The following is a 22,060-nucleotide window of genomic DNA, read 5'->3' as shown; positions in this document are numbered from 1 at the left end:
CCACCCAAACCAACCCCTCTCCTGGCACTTTCCCTTGCGACCACAGGAAATGCTATACTTGTCGCTTTACCTCCCCCCTTCACTCCATTCAAGGACCCAAGCCGTCTTGTCAGGTGTGGCAGAGGTTCATCTGCACCTCCTCCAACCTCATCTATTGCATTCACTGCTCTAGGTGTCAGCTGCCCTACATCGGGGAGACCAAGCTTTGCTTCGCCCAATACCTCCGCTCGGTTCGCAATAACCAACCTGATCTCCCGGTGGCTCAGCACTTCAACTCCCCCTCCCATTCCGAATCAGACTTTTATGTCCTGGGCCTCCTCCATGGCCAGAGTGAGGCCCACCGTAATTTGGAGGAGCAGCACCTCATATTTTGCTTGGGCAGTTTACACCCCAGCGGTATGAAAATTGACCTTCAATTTCAGGCAGTCCCTGCTTACTCATCCGCTTCCCAGCTCTCCCTCAGCCCACTGTCTCCGCCTCTTCCTTTCTTCTTCCCACCCCCTGCACCCTCACATCAGTTTGAAGAAGGGTCTTGACTCAAAACGTCGCCTATTTCCTTCGCTCCATAGATGCTGCCTTACCCGCTGAGTTTCTCCAGCATTTTTGTCTCCCCATTCACATAAGTTCTGTTATCCCACTTTCCTCACCCACTCCCTACACATTAGGGGCAATTTTACAGAGACAAGTTAACCTACAAAGCCAATGCATCTTTGGGATGTGGGAGGAAACCTACACGCTTGCAGGGAGAATGTGAAAATTCAACACAGACAGTGCCTGAGGACAGGATCGAACACAGATCCCTGGCATGTGAGGCAGCAAGTCCACCAGCTGTGCCACTATATTTTATTTTCCAACACACAATAAATTATACATTGATAACTTTGGTTACTAAAAAAAAAGAAACTATCCATTTTCATAAACTTTGGTTACTAAAAAAAAGAATGGGGCAGTAACATAAAGTTCCCTAAAATTTTCTGAATAGTCTGTAAATCTCTAAGTGATCCCATGTCCTGCAGGAACTTTTTTACAGCTGAATGGCGGTGTAGGGCCAAATGACCTTTGCACCTATTTTCTATGTTTCTATGTAATAATTTCCTTTTGTCCAGAGATTCTGTCTGACCTGTTGAGTTACTCCAGCTTTTTGTGTCTATCTTCAGTTTAAACCAGCATCTGCAGTTCCTTCCTACACACATGATACTATTCAATAGAACTTTATTAATGCAAGGAGGGAAATTGTGTGTGTATGTGTATAGATTTATATTCATTTATAAATATACACTGTTTTGTTTTCTCATTGATAACATTGTTTACAGAGTACTATGTTTACATATTCTGTTGTGCTGCTGCAAGTAAGGATTTCGTTGGGACATGAGAGAATAAAACACTCTTGACTTGACTTACGTCGCAAATGTGTGGGATAGAACTAGTGTACGGGTGATCGGTGATCGGCATGGACTCGGTGGGCTGAAAGGCCTGTTTCCACACTGTATCTTTAAATTAAACTAAAACATTAAAACCAGAGGAAATCTAAAGTAGGGTCTCTACCCGAAACGTCACCCAATTTCTTCTGTCCAGAGATGCTGGCTGCTCCATGGAGTTCCGCCGCACAATTAAAGCATGGAATAGTCTTCACCCTACTATAGGTACCCAACCAGAAGCTATTAAATTTAAGGTAGCTCTTTTTTTCCCCAAGAACCCTTTTTTGTTTGTCCAAATCAAGAGTCAAGAGAGTTTTATTGTCATGTGTCCCAGATAGGACAATTAAATTCTTGCTTGCTGCAGCACAACAGAATATGTAAACATAATACAGAACAGGAGATAAAAGTTCACTATGTCTATATACCATAGACCATATATATATATACACAACAAATAAACAGCTAAAATGCAATAGGCTGTTATTTTTCAAGGTTTGGTGGTGGTGTTTAAATTCTGTTTAAATTCCATTTCAAATATTTTTGGAGGACCAGGAAACCAAGCAGCAACAGTTACTCCAGGGAGTTACTCCAGCTCCAGCGAGTGATTCTGCGTTGGTTTTCAGCGGTCGCGGCGAATGGACAGCAATGGCAGCCAGATCTCCCACCATGCAAAGGGAGGGAGGGAGTGGCCGACGCCAACCAGTTGCAGTGGCAGTGCGCATGTGTGCCATCTGCCAGAAGCGCAAATGATGCCTAAGTGGGACAGGCCCTTTACAGTGCTTGCCGCGCCAGAGACCCGGGTTCAATTCTGACTACGGGTGCTGTCTGTACGGAGTGTGTACTTTCTCCTCGTGACCAGGTGGGTTTTTGCCGAGATTTTCGGTTTCCTCCCACACTCCAAAGGCGTACAGGTTTGTAGGTTAATTGGCTTTGTATAAGTGTAAATTGTCCCCAGTGAGTGTAGGATAGTGTTAATGTGTGGGGATCGCTGGTCGGTGTGGCCTCGGTGGGCTGAAGGGCCTGTTTCCCCGCTGTTTCTCTAAACTAAACTAAACTAAAAAATACCCATAAAGTACCCGAGAATAAAAAGGTTGAGCTTATCTAAAATGGTGTCATTAAATATTTAACAGCAGCATAGTACTTAATTACCGCAAAATACTCCTTTTGGCGTAGAACATTTTCTTTTAAATATGTGGAAGCTCATTGGTTTATATTTAAATTCTTGTTTGAGACAAACACATTTTTTTACCCTCTCTGTTAAAACTCCACTTTTCTTTCCTTCCCTTGATTTTTTTTTCTCCACATGATTTGATATCAACTTGTCTTCAAACTTGCAATTCCTAATTTAGATTCTACATGTCTCACTGAGGATTCTTCAATCTGATTAGTGCAGGAGACACACGATCACTTGCCTTTTTCATATGACTCCCTCATCACTAGTAAAGAGCATTATGTTTTTTTTATTCCTCTAATTATTGCAAGTCGGTTCAGAAAATAAATAGAAGGTTCAAAGTGCTGGAGTAACTCAGTGAGATAGAAGTTTGAAGACAAAGTAAAGTTCAATGCATGAATCAAAATAACATTTCCTATCTGGTTTGCAAATTCTTAGCAGAAACTTGACAAGCAACTTCAAGAACTGAGGAGGAAATTCCACAACTATGTTTGATCCAGATGGAGGGAGGCTGGCCAATGGTGCCAATCTGTGTTTGTGCTTATTTTTAATTTATTTTTTTAAATTCTATTTTATTTTTTTAATATGTTTTAATATTTATTATTTATTTATTTTTATGATACTGACTGTAAAGGGTTCATTTTGTTGTCTCTAATTGAGAATAAATTTGAATACAATACAATACAAAAACAAAAAATATATATTTATTCGTCAGTACTTCTTTATTCTTATTCTTCAATATATGGTGACAATAATTTGACCGTTGCAATTTAGAAGAATTATATTGTTTTACTTCCAATACATAGAAACATAGAAACATAGAAATTAGGTGCAGGAGTAGGCCATTCGGCCCTTCGAACCTGCACCGCACTTCAATATGATCATTGCAATAATCCCGTACCTGCCTTCTCTCCATAGATTGCCACAGAACTCCCTCTTAAATATAGCCAATGAACTGGATTGTGAACTTCACCACTCTCTGTGTTCAGTTCTTCCTTCCGCCTCATGACCCCTTGCACAATCAACAACAATTGTTAGAAGCGAAAGGCAAGGTTCTAATTACTGCTGACTGACTGAACAAAAATCATATTCTTTTTTTCCGAATGGAGGAGGAGAACAGGACCAATGTACAAATGTTTGAGAACCCCTGTGATCTATAGCAACATAAATTCTCAATTAAATTATTCACGACTCCTTTTAAAAAGGGCATTGTCATCTTGATGGAATTTTAATGAGTAATGTAGAGGCGGGAGCAATGCAGCACTAATAAAGGTATAATCTAAGAAAGTGCAAGAATAGATTAATATTCCAGTAAAGTGAAACCACTACTCATCTAATTAAACAGTTTGTCTAATATATTTCTGGTAATAACTTAAAATAGAATGTCACATAAATAATAAGCCTGATATTTGCAGTAATGTGATAACATAATTGTGTATAAACATATAACCTGTTTACAAACAAGGAAAATTTATCTTGCAAAACGTTCTTGTAAGATGACGATGCTCTTTGTTACCAAAGAGTAAAATCAAAAAGTTTTTTGTAGACAGTGCCCCAGCTAGTCTATCACATCAAAACTTGAAGAACACGTGTTTCCCAATGGCCATGACAGGTAATATGTGGATGTATTTTTGCTTGTCTATAAAATTTGCACTACTCTTTTGATAATACTTGCATAGCAGAACAGTTAGCAGACTCAAGCAATAATGATCGAAGGTCAAGATCAAAAATGGAATACTTGGTCTTTGTGAAGTCATTCCCATATCATAATACAACAATATTTATTTTGTTTAGCTCTGACTGGATGGAATTTTCAGAACTAGATTTTTTTTAAATTCGTTTTTATTTAGTGTGTTGATTGTAATTTGTGAAAATGCTATTTTAAAACAATGATGCTATATATTTGAACTATCTTAGAATTGTAAGCAATTTTCAGACCTGATAAGTACATAAAAGCATGATTAAAATATAAAATTAAATCCCAGTGAGATTTAAGAATATTTACTGGGATAACCTCCATGTACATGTATAATGCGTTTATTCATTACAGACACCAAAAAATATAATACCCATCTTTCCACACATGATAAAGGTTGAGACAGCTTTACGAATAAAACCCGCAAACCAGCTTTTCACTATTAATACTCCATCTGTTCAATGTAAAAAAAAAGATTTATAGCAGAAATAATATGAAGTAATCTGCTCTTAATTTCTGTTAAAATCCTTTTTACTAATGCATGGTATTTCTCTGGATGAGGAACAGTATCAAAGCAAACTCCCAGTAGGATAAGCATAAATGAGTCAGAGAAAAAACAATAATTTGATGTACACTTGTTATAAAAGTGTTATATTCAATTAACTTTGAAGTAGGTTAGGATATTAAAACAAGACACTAATCTTACCTTTTGTTGCAATCCTCACACACTGTGTCTTTGTCTCCTATAAAAGCAAATTTAAATAGTAGTAACTATGAATAATTATAAATTCAGGCAAAAAGTATTCAGCAATCCAAAGACTAACGGCCACTTCATTTAAAAAAAAGTTTCCACATAGTTTTACTAAATCAGGTATTTGGACCAGCTTTGTGTACATATTTTAGATAAGAAAGTGCATTAGTGATCCAAATGGAAAATAGTATCTGTCAAGTTTTAAGATAAATGAAAACCAGCTTTCATGAGTAACTATCCTCATTAGCAACCTTGGCTAGGTTGACAGTGCAGCAGCCAAAAGAGTGAAAACAACACAACTCCAAATTGTCAGGTTTGGCAAGACATTGGACCAATGTATGTACATGATAAACAATATTGTGTACGTCTATTTTGATGTGTTTGCGGCCATTTGTGGTTTAAATACTACCTGATGGGAACTGGAAGAGGCAACTTCTGTTCAGATTTACTCTAATGCAGATTTAATTTCCTATTTCTTGCATGTGGTATAAGCGAGTTTGGTATTCCGACCGCACATGCCCAGGTCATAGGTCACTCGCCATAAACATTGTTGGCAACAGAGCAGCTGTGTACATACAGGCTTTCATTTCATCTGTATTTTCCAGTTTTGATTCTTCCAAGTAAGAAAATACTGCTTTCAAACTATGAATTTGTTGTATTTTTTGTTCCTTTGTACAAGGCTACGATAATTTAGTCGTATTTATTGCTGTATGCTTCGGTAAGTGAGCGAGATCGTGTTGCTGTGTTTCGTCAGTGGTCGGGGTCCGGCCCGGGTCTCTGGTGCTGTTGAGTAGCTGCTGGACCGTCCTCGCCCCCTCCCGGGTGTCCCGTCCCTGTCCGGGGTAGCGCCGGCCCGAGCTTGCAGCTGGTACAGGAAAGGAGGCGCTGGCTCCAGCTCAGTTCTGCTCTGGCTCCTGGGGGGGCCATTCCCCAGGGGGCCGGAGTCCATCAACTGTGCCTCTCTCCTTGTCCAGTGGCTGTCGGTTGGCCCCCTCGGTGCCGGTGGGGGCTGAGCGCCGGTCATCGGCGGAGATGCACACAGGCTACTGCGGTGGCTCGGCAGGTCAGGCAACATCTCTGGAGAAGGGTCTCGACCCATTCCTTTTCTCTGGGGATGCTGCCTGTCCAGCTGAGTTGCTGCACCGCTTTGTGTGTGTCCCCATTGATGGCTGGGGCTCGGCTTTCGCAGGCGCCGGGTGGGTTGCCGGCAGCCGCTGGGTGGAGCGGGGGTTGCGGCTGGCGGTCCCCAACCCATCGTGGAGCGGGTTCCTCTGGAGTTGGAGCGGGGTTGGGCTGGAGTTGGCGCTTCTTCTCCGCGCTGGCTGTGGGCCTGGAGCCGCCGGTGTCCTGTCGGTCTGGGGTCGCCCCGATCATCTCCGGCCGCCCCCCAGGTGGGGATGGGACACTCGGGTGGGGGGTGGGGGGGACGGGTGGTCCAGTGGCGGTTTGACAATGCTTGCGGCGCCGAGGGCTCAGGTTCGATCCTGGCTGCGGATGAGGCGCGGGTCATTGTGCGTGCTTTCCCCTGTCTTGTACTCGCATCTTCCTCCTATCTATCGTTGTTACACCCCGCTCTAGCGCTACGTGGCACCCCCGTTCCTCAGATTAAATATATTTTTACCCATAAATTATGAATGAAAATATGAATTTATACACAGTTTATACAGCCAGCGTCTTGTTTGCTTTTCTTTATGGCGAATGACCTTTGACAAATATCATGATTCCTTGCGTTTTTCAGAATACCGAACTCGCTTATTGACATAATTGTGGCTCATTACAAATATATGATACAAAAAAACAACAGATTTTGCGGATTCATAAAATCAATACTACAGGTCAGTTAATACATTGTCTTAAGAACATGACACCTACATAATGAAAAAAATATGGTAAATTATTTAGCTAGCGTGTAAGGAATATAATTATGGTGCTCAATATGTATAAAATAAAAGCAAAGTCATGCTACTTTCAATGAACTACACCAAACTGGAACACTTGGCCTTTTCTCTGGACATGTTATTTTTAATAAAGTATGTGTATATGTTTAAAATTAAACAGTTGGTTTTGGAATTACATTGTGGAGATCAGGATTAATGTTACATTAAATTTGGGCTGAGCAGTTCTTAAAGCTGCACGAATGACTGTCATGTTGAAAGCCAGTTGACACGCACTCTCCAATTTTTGCTGATCAGAAAGTCACCCGGGGTGACCACGTTTATCCCCAATCCAAACAAAAATTATGATGCCATTCTGTGTTTTTTCTCTTTCCCTTAGATCTGCATGCACAGGGAATTATTAGGAAAATTAGGGATGGAGAAAGTGAGAGAGAGAAAAGTCTTGCTAGTAGGAGTGTTTGAATTCAAACAGAAATATTGGAATAATCTCTCTCATTTTCCCCTTCCTCTTGAACAAATGCAACAGTCAATGTTTTAAACCCCTCTCCAGCATTGTACAACTTTTTTGCAATTTAAAATATTAACTGAGAGCAAAACATGCGCAGTATTACGTCTGTGCCTTATTGAATGCAAGATTCATCATTTGTGACTTATAAAGTCAGTCATGTCTTGAAATATCAAATGGTGAAAGGTACTTTCCCATCCAAAGAACCATAAGTTTATGTGAATACCTAGGATACATAAAATAAATTGTATTGGGAAATGATAAAGTGCCATAATTTGGCATTTTGTGGTAACTGGTGGAGAGAATAAATTAGGCTTAAATGAACAAATGAACAGCAAAAAGGCCACATTCATTGAGACTCATTTAATTAGATCGCCATACTTGCTAGTGTGTGGAAGGGGGGAAAACTTTAACCACCAACTATTTCTTTTGATACATTTATAATTTTAATCCACAACCAAAGGACAAAACATGTTTATTGGCTTCACAATTGCAAGGTAAGCAAGCATAGAGAGCAGCCTTGCAAACATTTCCCATTTTATCTTGTGGAATTTTGCTTCATCCTACTGGAGCGCTTTCAAGAATTTTCTCATTGGCATTCAAACTGCTGCTCATCATTATGGGCCAGAATGCATGCAGGCACAGAATTCACGCTGAAATTCCAGTGAACAATGAGACAGGATTCAAAATTCTCATCACAGAGCTCACCACTCACCTTTTCAACACTGCTCACAGCTTGAAAGTGTATGTGATATCCTTTCCTGGGGTCCAAAGGAGGATTCCAAAACCCGTTGTAGGTTTTGTTGTCACCCACTGTAAAAGGGGTTTGTTCAGCAATTCCGCTGGGAGGAAAATCTGCAGCGTAATAGTATGGTGAACCTCGAGCTGCGGACGTTTGATAGGTAACTGGAATCTGGAAGCACTCTGCCATTCCTGCCTCCCTTTTAGATCTGTGGGAATTCACTTGTTCGACAACAACTTGATAGGAACTTGGAAAGAGAAGATATTTACAAAATTAGTTATTTTCAAATTAGTTCCATTTACAAATACAACTGATATTTTTTCAACGTAGTCTGAGTGAGATACAGTTTGGTAACAGGTATTCTGGCCGACTGTGTCTATGCCGATCATCATTCATTTTACCCTATCCCATTATATTTTCCTCATATTCCCATCAACACGTCCAGATCCTACCACTCATCGACACTCTGGGGTCAAGTTACAGTAGCCAAATAATCTTTATGTGAAGAGACTTTGACCCCAAATAGTAATTTTGGTTCTCTAATAGACAATAGACAATAGAAACATAGAAATTAGGTGCAGGAGTAGGCCATTCGGCCCTTCGAGCCTGCACCGCCATTCAATATGATCATGGCGGATCATCCAACTCAGTATCCCGTACCTGCCTTCTCTCCATACCCCCTGATCCGCTTAGCCACAAGGGCCATATCTAACTCCCTCTTAAATATAGCCAATGAACTGTATATGGTGCAGGAGTAGGCCATTCGGCCGTTCGAGCCAGCACCGCCATTCAATGTGATCATGGCTGATCATCCCCAATCAGTACCCCATTCCTGCCTTCTCCCCATATCCCCTGACTCCGCTATCTTTAAGAGCCCTATCTAGCTCTCCCTTGAAAGTATCCAGAGAACTGGCCTCCACCGTCTTCTGAGGCACAGAATTCCACAGACTCACAACTCTCTGTGTGAAAAAGTGTTTCCTCGTCTCCGTTCTAAATGGCTTACCCCTTATTCTTAAACTGTGGCCCTTGGTTCTGGACTCCCCTAACATCGGGAACATGTTTCCTGCCTCTAGCGTTTCCAAATCCTTAATAAACTTATATGTTTCAATAAGATCCCCTCACATCTTTCTAAATTCCAGAGTATACAAGCCCAGGTGCTCCATTCTCTCAGTATATGACAGTCCCGCCATCCCGGGAATTAACCTTGTGAACCTAGGCTGCACTCCCTCAATAGCAAGAATGTCCTTCCTCAAATTTGGAGACCAAAACTGCACACAATGCTCCAGGTGTGGTCTCACTAGGGTCCTGTAAAACGGCAGAAGGACCTGTTGCTCCTACTCGAGTTCTGACTGCAGTAGGTGATGTAGCTTCTTGATAAAATGAGAATCTCCCGTCCATTACTTCTCAATGAAGTTCAATCACAGTAGGACTGCGATTAATCTTGCATCCAGAGCTGTTTGCTTTTTTTTCTGTTATTCTTTCTCTCAACTTCCTTGCTGGTACCCCAAGCCCGAAAGGCACTTATGATCTTCAAGCCCGAAAGGCACTTATGATCTTGATAAAATAGGCTGGGAGAACGAAAAGGCTGTACCAACAGAACCTAATTCTCAGAAACCACAAATTCTTCTATTCTGAAAATGCCACATAAACCCTGAAATTAGCCAGCAGTGTTAAACAACAAAATAAATCAAAGGAACCTATAAATAATGGATCAATAATATTTCATTTGGACACTTAAGTGTTAGTTTGATATATTGCTTGATAGTTGGAAGGGAGTAGCTCATACAAGATTTCTGCAGCAAACATTGCACTCATATAAAAATATTTTAACAGACTATTTAAATACTCCTGGACCCTGTCTAACCTGAACATTGATTTAGATGCATAAATGCTATTTTAACTTAGCATTGCATCAAAGTTCCCACACAGTATGTCTCTTCTATGCTGTAAAAAATCAATCCCATTTTCACATGATGCTTGTATTTTGCTGAGACATTCTGTACATTTTTGCAGTGAAGGAAATAGAGATGGAAAAATCACTGAGTGGTAGAAAAGAACATTATATAAGCAATGGAACTTTGAAAATTGTTTGTAAAGTGGTTCTCCACATCTCAGCATGAATAAATCGGAGCGTGGTTGTTTCGTAGTAGGTGACCCAAGGGCTCCATTGATCCTGGAACAGTTGTCTGCCTTCTCTCTTTTGATTGCAAATGGTGATTGCTCCAGAGAGACAGGAAATGGGGATTAGACATTATGAAAAGCAGTCTGTGTACTTTAACATTTCTACTTGTGTTTTGATTAAGCAATATATGAATCAAACAATCCAATTATGCTGCTGTAAATGTTGCAGAACTGATATAAGTTCATGCTACTTTAAACACATTGTAACTGAACAAGTCCTTGAAATTCCTCATTATTCATTCAGGTCATTTCACTCATTTTTGGCAGTTCCTATTAAGTGCAGTAAATGTACTGAAGCAAATTGTTTCTCAGGATACCTATAAAATTGACTGAATACTTCAAAAATTCATTAAAAAATTAACATTAAAGAATATTTTGGCTACCACATCACTGAATAAGATTACTGAACTGTTAGTTTAATTCCAAGCATGTCAATTACCAAGATTTCATGGCCACCATGATACATTTCAAGTAATGAAAATTGTTTCTGTATAAATTTAGTTAAAATTTAGACACACGCTGGATTCAAATTATTTATTTGACATTTGACATCTTTTTTACGGTGGAGCATCCGATAAGGTTCTGCCAATATCCAGTGAATGAGTTTTAATGCTGAATCAGCTCTATTTTTATGTTTCCCTGCTTCTGACCTCAATCGTAATTGTCACCTATGCCCAAAGTAGTTCAGATTCGTAGTTGAGACTAGTTTAACACTAATTAACATTAAAATCATCTCAAAGGACAAAGTGGCCTTTTTTCAACATTGTGTTGAGTCTATGAAAGGACGAGTAGAATTGTGTTCAGTTCTGGGCACCATGTTATAGGAAAGATATTGTCAAGCTTGAAAGGGTTCAGAAAAGATTTACGAGGATATTGCCAGGACTAGAGGGTGTGAGCTATACGGAGAAGTTTAGACTCAGCCTCTATTCCACGGAGTGCAGGAAGATGAGGGGGGACCTTATAGAGGTGTACAAAATCATGAGAGGAATAGGTCAGGTAGATGCACAGAGGCCTGTGGAAGAATTCTTAATTAGATAATTGAAATAGATCAATCAGTAATAATAAACTGGAGGGGGGAAAGGAGGAGTTTTTCATTAGATCTGGAAAAAGGTGAAAAGTAGTTTCATACAATTTGGAATGGTAAGATGATCTGCTTAGTTGAGGAAGTCCCACCATAAATTTAGGGGGGTTGTCGGAAGACCAGGGTTTGAAGGTATTAGAAAGGATGGGAATGACTCTTTGAATTGGGTTGGAGTGAAAGATCTAAGTCTGCAAAATTGAATCGGAAAGAAAAAAGTTGAGCAGATAGAAAGCTGAACTGATTTTATAGGTCCCCGGACCTCGAGGGGCCGAACCACATGGGGGTGATCTCTTTATAATCCTATTACAGATATCAATTAACCCCATACATAACAGACATTTCCCTAACCCAATAATACAGTGGCTAATGCATTGTCTAAGAAAGAAAGCACACTGGATTACACAGCTACATCTCCATTACAGAGCTGCATCTCTTCGTCAGATAAAAGCTGTCCAGGGTTTGTCCTGCCCTAAGGAGCATGGGTGAAGCTCAACAGACTTCATACTGGAGTTGGGCGTTTCAATGGCAGCATGTGGAGATGGGGACTCCTCCAGAGCCCAGCCTGTGAATGCGGAGCAGAACAACAGACAGCCAACCATGTCATCTCTGGGTGCCCGCTCTACCACCCACCAAATGGAGCTCAGGGCCTGGCAGACATTGACGCAGAGACAACAACCTGGCTGCTCAACACCCAGCTTGAGATCTAACTATTCCTTTGGTTTATGTTTCATTCGCAAGAAGAAGCGGGAGCAGAGGAGGAGGTTGCTGCTGAAAGTAGCAACAGGCAAGTTAAGAAAGCAAAAACAGGATATGGTGAGAAAACTTCATCCTACATGCTGGGAGCTAAGCTGTTCCTAAAGACCTCCTAATATGACTTCCTCCCATCTGTCAAAGATGCTGCCTCCCAGTAGGTTGGGGGAAGTTGTTGAAGTTGAGTTTATTGTCACGTGTATCGAGGTACAGTGAAAAGCTTTTGTTGTGTGCCAGCCAGTCAGCGGAAAGATAATACATGATTACAATCAAGCCATACAGAGTATACAGATACATGATGAGGAGCGGAGATATGATTTTCCTTTTTCTCTCTGCCATCTTCTGCACTGCACTGCATCTGAAAACCTGGTGGCATGAGACAGAGCTGGCTGATCATCAAATGTTCCCTGTACATTTCAATCAGAATTCATGTACACAAGTTATAGAATTAAGACATTCGGCCCATCGAGTCTTCTCTATTTCAAAAATGCTGTGAAAGGAATGTCTTGGAAGATGGTTTTCTCAGTAGGTAGAACAGTACAGCACAAGAAGAAGCCCTTTGCCCCACAATGTCTGTGCCAAACACGGTCAAAAGCATCTCTATCTACCTGCACATAATCTATTCCCCTCCATTCCCTGCATATCCATATGTTCACAAGGTCATGGTGTAGAATTAGGCCATTCGGCTCATCGAGTCTACTCCACCATTCAATCATGGCTGATCTCTGCAACCTAATCCCATTTTCCTGCCCGCGGTAGAAGTTGGCTGCGCGCCCGCGGTCTTCTCCTCCCGGGTCCCCAACGAGGGATCCCAGACACAGGTCGCCGCGCCAGCTGGAGTTCTGCAGACCGCGGCTTCAGGCTGCCACAGGCCAGCTAATGGAGCGCTCCCCTCAATCGAAGGCTCGCCCGTTCCGCGACGAGAGTCCACGCTGCGCCCGCTGCTGAAGCCCCGGGCGTGTCTCCGGGAAAGGCTGCACCCATCCTCGATGTTAGGCCACGGGGGAGGCGACATGGAAAAAGTCACCTCTCCGTGGAGGAGGCGACCAAAGCTGTTTCCCCCTTACACTCCCCCCCCCCACCACCCCCCCCCCCCCCCCCCCCACACAAAAACACAGAGAAACATTAAAAACATACATTAAACACACTAAAAAAAAACAATAGTTGGTACAATGGTTGGGAGGGAAGGAACAGATCTTCAGTTGGCTGCTGAGCTTTAGGGGTTTGATCATGGTTACCACTAAAGCTGGCAGTGCCTCACCCTCAAAAGCTATGATTCAAAAGATTGCTCTTCACTAATATCCAAAAGCAGTCATGCACTATTCAAATAACATGACAATGAAAATATTTATAATTAAAACTTGATACTATTAGAATAACAAAATGCTTTCACACAATTAACTGAACTCAATTAAACTGAATAACATGGAAATTAACTTCTAATTACTGCTTTCTCTCCACAGTCTTTTCTCTTGTTGATTTAAATGGGTCCACTGCTGGCTCCATGGTCAGGTTTCCCAGCCAAAGAGTTAGAAAATGGTTGCATTTGAGTCCTTGTGGAATCCATCAATGCCACTTTGATGACGAAGATCAGCTGGAGGAAAAGACTGGTTTATTTTCCAATCTTTGATCCTGAGCTTCTGGACAGTTACATTGGAAAGAAATATGAATCGATCCGCTCGTGTTAAGCAGAAGTACTGGGCCATTCTGAGGGGAGGACGTCAATTTCACCTGTCCATTGTAGTGAAAAGAATAATTTAAATCTCAAAGAATAGGCCTGCATACTCTTTGTGTTGCATTCAGAGTCAATTAGATTAGGAATTAATCTACTTGCATTTCTTAGTACACAAAATAAAGCACTTCAGATGTCAAGCTCAGTTGAAGCTGCAGTGCCTTCAATGGAATCAATCAATATCTGGCTCATTACAGTGTTCTGGCACATTAGTGGATTAAGTCATCCATCCTTTCAACATTGGATTTAAAGGGTAGATTCAACTTGATAAAACTTTCCTTATGGGATAAGAAGGCACCAGTATATTTTGGTGAAAGATATTGAGAAGCTGTTGCAAGCAGAGATGAGATTTAGTGGGAGAGTTGAAAGACTAAGTCAAATTATTGAAGGTTTTACCACTGATGGCACAGCAAAAAGGGAGGGATTTGTACCATCCACACTGGAATAAAATTATGTATGGGTTAGGAAATATGACTGGATGAGGATGAATCTTGGGTGGGGTTAAAATTCTTGGGCAAGGTAAACTTAGAGAAAATATGCAAATAATGATAACAATGATAATAATGATTCAGTATGCAAAGAGAAAAGAATTAGAAGATGATTAGGGTGGTGTAGATGTGGGACTTATGGGCCTGTCCCACTTAGGTGATTTTTCAGCGGACTGCCGGCGACTGTCAAGTTGCCTGCAGTTGCCTGAAAAACCGACAATTGGAACGGCGACTGTCAGAGTGGACCACACACACACAAACACATTGCTTCCTTCACCAGCTCTTTATGCAGGCGGGGGACAGGGCAAGCGGGGGGAGCGCTGTCTAAAAAATTCACATGGTGCAAAGCCAAGGTGATACAGCCACACACCGCGATGAACAGGAAGGTTGGCGGTGTAAAAAGACGGCTAAAGCACAGTGTACGGTAAGTCCTTTAAAAGAGGTGGGAGAGAAGGAATGGAGACAACTTTTAAGAAGCCAGTGATACACGGCTGTAAAGCTCGGCGGACATTAACATTACCGGTCGGCTATCTTTGGTTCTGAAAACTACTGCTTACCTTTTATTTTACCAATGAGCCAATGAGCACCGGTTACAACCTACGCGAACCTCCGAGAACCTTCGACCTCCTGGCAACCCATTAGGACCACCTAGCGACCCATGTACGGCTCGAGAATTCTCGCTACGCTCCATGGCGGCTTCATTCTAGTCGCCACTAATTTTTCAACATGTTGAAAAATTCACGGCGACCATAATGAGGACGCGACTGAATGCAGGAACTCCACACAACCATGAAGTCGACTCCCCGGCAACCACCCGCGAACATTTGGTGACCATGTGGTGACCTGCTTAACCTCCTGCAGCTGCCTAAGTTGGACACGCCTATTAGTGTGGCCAATAGTTTAGTTGATGCATGTTTCAATACATTGGATTGTACATGGATAGAGTGCATCAAGAAGGGGACTCAAGACATCTGGAAGCAAAACAATCTGAAGATGCTACAGGGGAGGCAAGTTAAGGGTGAAGATAGTTTGAGCAATTAATTGGAATGGGTTTTGAACCCAACTTAATGGAGCCAGCTGGAGGGTCATAAAGGAGACCAATATTGCAACCATCTGTTTCAAACCATGAGAGATTTTAGTTACAGTACTAAGATGGATCTTGTCTTCTTGATGTCAGTTCAGAGGAAGTCCTGACATTATCAGAATTCAAAAAATATTAATCTAATAAAGTGCAGATATGCAGAGCATTGAAAAACAACAGTGGATAAATTGAGTCATATATTATGTGTAGAAACAAACTCTGGTTCATGGATTATGTTCATCAGGTAAAAAGGAGGTAGTAACAGATGGAATGTTAACATTTTCTCCACGTTGTTGCTTTATTGCTTTGTTGCTGTTTCTTGATTGACAGTTGAAGCAATGCTTCCAGCACTTTGTATTTGACTCAAGATTCCAGCATTTAAAGTTTCTTATGTAGCCTACGCCTATCAGATTGAAAAACGGTCCTGACCGCAAACATCACCTGTCTATTCCCTTCCCAGATGCTGCCTAACCCGCCGAGTTCCTCTCGCACTTGGTGTTTTGGTATGCTTCATTTAAAGGTAATTAAATTTGCATTTCAAAGGAAAGAGCAGTGAAGAGGTCGAATGAATCCTTCATCTGAAGTCTATGATAAATCCGTGTTCAATCGAGTTAATGGGGGCTGTGGATACATACATTTTATGAAGAGTGACAAAAACCCATCATATCATCAAGGAGCCAGGTTTGTCTAACTATTACTTGCAAAGCAAGACCTCAAGTTTGTTTATTGCAATGCTTGTTAATGTAGTTCTCTTTAATTGAATATTTTGAAATTGATCTGACCTACAAACATGGTCTGATTATAATCAAAAAGTGGCTGAAAGAAGTATGTGACTATTTCTTGCTGCATCAAGCAATGTACCATCTGCTTTAGTAATTTGGGATGGTTGATCATTTAGAACCGTAGAGCAATGGACGGTCTATTTCAGCGGACTGGACAGATTTCTATCCATCTGTCCCCATGGTAGAGTATGTCACTTATATTTTAGATCCAGAGAGCTCCAGGCCAATTTGGATCCAATGCCAAGGTCGTGAGTTGTATATGTGTCTCACTGCATTCTGTCTACAGTTTGATGACAACTCTACGTTATTGCTGTAAGCAGCAATTATCTTGGGCCATGTGACAGTGAATCTTATGAAGCAACTTCTGAACCAAACATCCATCTTAAATTATTCGAACATTAAGAAGTATTATTAGTGGAAATGGGAAAATGTTGCTGTAGTTGAGTATGTGCACATAGAATTACAGTAAAATGACGCAGGAATACTGGATTTTGTTGCATCATGAATTCAGTGGGTTTATGTATAACAATAATTATTTAACCTGCTTCTAATAACAAGATTGAAATTAGCAATCATATGATTTCCCTATGATAGCGATCAATATCAGCTTTCAATTAATCGTTTCATGATTTTGTGAAGATTTCTGTGAATAAATTATTTTCCTTGCCATTCCCACAAATTTCCCCTCATATTTCCTGATATTGTGACTTTTGATTTAGCTCCACTCGCCCAGTGAGATTGTAACGGCGGGTAGCTTTGGGGTTAATGAGCGTTACTTGATGTTCTCCTTTGAGGTCAGTGGATGTCGAATCAAGCAGGTATGTCAGATTAAAATCAGAGCTTGAGTAGGTGGCTGTCAGTGTTCAGCCATCATTTCCCCAGCCTTCAAAAATTCCATCAGCCCCTTCTCCAGAGCTATTCTACCATGACCCCTTGCTCCCTTCAGCTACATATTGATGTTTAACTTTTCCTTTCCACTCAGTGTATGTTATCCTATTTTTATCAGCAACATGGTCTCTGTTCCGCCTTTGTGACTACAGATTATAATGCCCTCTCTCCAAGGTATTCCAGCATGCTAAATTATCAGTTACATAAACACCTGGGATTGAAGTAGAAATTGAAATAGCAATTTCCCCCAAATTCCTTTTATATTTTGAAACATTTGCGTTGTATTTAAATATAAATGTTTGCGTGACCTATTGAAAGATAGAGCATGGAAACAGGCCCTTGGGCCCGCTGAATCCACACCGACCATCGATCACTCGTTCACATTAGTTCTATTTTATCCCTCTTTCACTTCCACTTTCTGCACACTGGGGGAAATTTACAGAGGCCGATTAACCTACAAACCAAGTCTTTGGGACCCAAGTACGCAGAGGAAACCTGAGCACTCAGAGGAATCATACGCGATCACAGGATGAATGTGCAAACGTCACACAGACAGTATTTTTAAATGTGTAAATGTGGGGGGCGGGGGAGGGGGAAACTGTTTAAATCTCTTCCCTGTCCGGGAGACCCGACTTTTTCCCTGTCGGGTCTCGGCTGTCGTTGGGGCCTAGCACCGTGGAGCGGCCTCCAGCCTGAACGACCCGGGGGCTCCAGTCCCGGAGACTGCGGAGCTGCGGATCTGCGGACTCACCATCGTGGGGCTGGCTGGCCTCGGAGCTGCTGCGACTCGACTCCTGGGGCTCGGAGGCTCCAGCAACGCAGCCGCAGGTCCGGTGGACTGTGACATCGGGAGCTTGCGGGTCTGGGAGGAGAGAGAGAGAGAGACCGCTTTCCCGGTCAGACAGATTCTCCAGCCCTGTCACGGGGTTTGGAGGACATGGATCACCCGGCACGGGGCCGTGGGATTTTATGGGGGTTCAACCTTGGACTTTCAGACCGGGAGCGGGGCCGTAAATCGCCCCGCGCAGACCGTGGGAGATCATCATCGCCCGCCTGGGGCTTGGACATCTTTTGCGGCCTTCCATCACAGTGGCTTCACTGTGATGGATGTTTGTGTGAATTTAATTATGTGTATGTCTGTAAGACAGTGTCTTTGTTTGTATGGCTGTGGAAACAACATTTCGTTTGAGTCTCACTGGGGCTCAAATGATAATAAATTTGTATTGTATTGTATTGTATACGAGGTCAGGATCAAACCAGGGTCTCTGGTGATATGAGCTAGCAGCTCCATCAGCCATGCCACCAATGTTACACAAAAAAAGACACAATGTGCTTGAGTAACTCAACAGGTCAGACAGATTCTCTGGAGAACATGGATAAGGGCCATTTTATGTCAGATCCCTTCTCCAGACATGAAGATAGTCTTTTGCGGACAGTCAATTTGCAAAATGATAATATTGGCATTGTGCACTAAGATCTCACTTTGTCAAGCATTAGTTAATAAAAAGTCTAATTTCCGATCATTTTTATTTATTTATTTTATTTGTTGGAAAGGTGACTGCAGCACAGAATGCATAGAAATATTAAATGAAAGACAGAAACTTCTGAGATTGCTGCAATAAACCATATAGTTTAATGCAGAAATCGCAGAGGTTTCTGCCTATATATGTCTACATTAGTTTAATAAAACATTAGTATAATAATGTATTATTAATAATAATGTATTTATTAATAATAATGAATGAAAGGTCAATAATAGTATATCATTGATTTTGAGATCCCTCAGTCACTGTCAACTTTGTGAATTACTGAGTGTTTCGCTGTCATTGTTGATCAAAACCCAGACCTCTACAACATGGAGAAAATCATTTTGATCTTTTTTAAATTATAATGCGGCTTCAATTTGGCAACATTCAAGTCAATGAACAAGCAGCCCAGTATCAAGAACTGTTCAGAAGCCAGAGTACAAAGTGGAGTATTCAGATTACATTAACAGCTGCGTGAAAAAAAAACTGATCAACAAATTACTCCTCATTAAGACGACAAGTAAATGTCATTCAAAATTAATGTTACAGAGAACGTGACAGTGAATTGCAGAGACATGCCAAACACAATGTAATAGGTTTTATAGGATTTCCAGAGGGGGCACTTGTTTTAGATTACCGCAGGTCATTTTGTTTCAATGCATCACCATTTTTCTCGTCCCACTTTTAAAGTCCTTTCAAATTCCCCATAATTTTCATGAAACCTTAAGCATGATTACTAATTCATTATTTTGGAGAACTAGAATTAGCTAATAATTCATATAGAAAAGCTTTGATTTTTTTTCCTCAGGAAAATCACGATGGAATAGAAATACATTTTTAGTAATAGAATATCGTAACATAAATAGAGCAGACATATGGAACATTCGGGACTGGAATTTGAAAAATCCCTGAAGACAATTGTCTCATTGACTATGGGTATACTTTAAGGACTTTGCCTAACAGAGCAAAAAAATCTCTTGATACCAATGTCAAATGAATATTGCTCTAAAATAAAGATCTATATCAATAGTGACCATGCTTCTAATTTGCTGCTGAGAAACTTTACCTGATTGGAGCACCTTTAGCCTGTGCTGGTCTCAGCATGACAGTTATCGTGGTTGCTGTTTCATTAAGAATTGCATCTTCATAATCAGGTAGAGTTGGAGCTGTAGAGGAATTAAATAAAAAACAGTGAATTCAACCTTATTCAAGAGGACAAATCCTAAGAATCTTCTAACAGAGGCTGAATAATATGGTTGTTCACTTAATAAAAAGTGATAACATTTAACTTCTGATATACAGTAAGGCAATAAAATACCTTTGAACCTTTGAAGACAACATTGTAGGCAATAACTTTTCTTTAGGGAAAGGATGAAAATAATCTGTACTTTCTGTTATCACAAAACAGCTGCTTGGAAAGATAACTCAAAACTTCTCCCTCTTGGGAAAATTAGCCTTGGTTTGGTGCTTCCCACAAAACTAACATCAAGGCCTGGTCATATTATGGAATCAGGGCACATCACAGGATGTTGATTCCTAAAAATAAGTTGCTACATTTTAACTAGAAAATGCTTTTTATAATTTAGGGAAATTGGGTTTGAAGTGAATACAGTAAAATAAACATGTGGATCATAGTCTGTGATTAAAGCTTATATTTTCAAAAAGTTACCATATTTTCCCTTCCATCTTTCACTGCCCACTTTTTACTACCGTTTAGAAGTGTAGGAATGAAATAAACTTAATAGGCTCGAGTTATTTTAATATAGGTTTTATACATTATGTTCTTATGAACTACACAAATGCAAGATATTACATTTTTTTAAAATATAATAAAACAAAGGAAAATATGTAAATTAATGAACATCCTTTGTTGCCTGCGGGGCTCTTTTAAAAATGTGTCCCCACGGGAACAATTAAAAATCAGATCATCAATATTTTTCTTTGAACCGCTGAAACTCGTCTTGTATTCACTGACAGCCACCAATGTTTCTTTTTCAGAAACTAAAGTTTTTTTTTATTAATGTAAAATGATTAGCTATGCAAACAGTTATCTATTTAAGTGACTTCAGTTCATTTGATTAATGAACATGCATCCCAAAGGATACAAAGCCTTTCTTTGAAACCACAGAGGCGGCTTTTGACTTGAAGCAAAAATTAGGGGTTTAGTGATCTTATTTGGACTTCAGTACTCTTACTTAAAAATAAAATTTCCTTATCATATTCTTTTTGATTTTGTATATGTTTGTTGAACAGTTTTACATAAAAACATTTTAAAATTCAATACACATTCTGATAATTTTGATAAAATCAAAATACAATTAGCAAAGATTGGTTATTTTACTTCGGAGTCACGTGAGTGACTACTTGAAGAACCCGCTTCCAACGCATGCGTGTCATATCGCTACACGCATTGCAACGAGTCACACAGGGGGAACGACGTTCCCAGCGGGAGAATTTGAAAGTCGGGAACAGCAGGTAAGAGACTCTGCGTTCCTTTCCACTTACCTTTTAGGTGGAGACATGGACCGGATCCATGAAGGCTGCGGAAAGCTGTCGAGGGAGAACCGCGGAGTGCGGGCAGCCGGCAGGAGCAGCAATGGCACCAATTTCCTGGAGAAAACCTGTGCCCGACTTCGCTCCCGCACCGGCAAAATTCACTTCTCGGCCGGGCGGGAAGCGAAGCAAAGACGTCCCGTATGCCAGTCTCAGGCGAGACTGGCTTGGAGCAGTCGCTAGCGGCCAGCGCCAAGGCTGCAGGACAGAGAGCAACGAGGGACCAGTGCTGTAAGTACCGGGGGTACACAGGAGAAGCTCAGCGGGTGCAGCGGCATCTATGGAGCAAAGGAAGTGGGGACGTTTTCGGGCCGAAACCCTGCTTCAGGCGGTAAGTACCGGGGTTGGTCCGAGGGGTCCCTAGGAGCGGCCAGGGCTGAGAGAACAGCCGGGTTTATCGACTGCTAAACTGCCGCGAGGGACCAGTCCCGTGAACACCGGGGTCGGTCCGAGCGGCTCGAACCCGACACGCAGGGAACGACGTTCACCAGCGGGAGAATTTGAAAGTCGGGAACAGCAGGTAAGAGACTCTGCGTTCCTTCCACTTACTTTTAGGTGCAGACATGGACCGGGTCCATGAAGGCTGCAGAAAGCTGGCGGGGGAGAACCGCGGAGTGCGGGCAGCCGGCAGGAACAGCAACGGCACACCGATTTCCGAAGAGGAAAACACCTGTGCCCGACTTCGCTCCCGCGCCGGGGGGGGGGGGGGGGAATTCACTTCTCGGCCGGGCGGGCAGCAAAGCAAAGACAAGTACAAAGTATGCCAGTCTCGCTTTGGAAGCGAGTCTGGTTTGAAGCAGCGCTAGCGGCCAGCGCCGAG

At 41.6% G+C, this 22,060-nt stretch overlaps 1 protein-coding gene across 4 annotated transcripts in view; it reads right to left on the bottom strand.

Moving 5' to 3' along the window:
• ptprk (protein tyrosine phosphatase receptor type K) overlaps positions 1-22,060 on the bottom strand; it is a 570,756-nt gene that overhangs the window by 116,646 nt on the left and 432,050 nt on the right. For all 4 annotated transcript variants that reach the window (XM_055635637.1, XM_055635639.1, XM_055635640.1 and 1 more), the window contains exons 11-13: positions 19,754-19,853; positions 8,152-8,425; positions 4,992-5,028 (exon numbers count right to left, since the gene is read on the bottom strand). In XM_055635637.1, coding sequence (XP_055491612.1) covers positions 4,992-5,028; positions 8,152-8,425; positions 19,754-19,853 — 411 coding nt within the window. The remainder of the gene's footprint in view (positions 1-4,991; positions 5,029-8,151; positions 8,426-19,753; positions 19,854-22,060) is intronic.

Source organism: Leucoraja erinacea, chromosome 5 (genome assembly GCF_028641065.1).
Source record: "Leucoraja erinacea ecotype New England chromosome 5, Leri_hhj_1, whole genome shotgun sequence".
In the NCBI taxonomy this organism is placed as follows: Eukaryota; Metazoa; Chordata; class Chondrichthyes; order Rajiformes; family Rajidae; genus Leucoraja; species Leucoraja erinaceus.
This window is presented reverse-complemented; position numbering and strand designations above follow the sequence as displayed.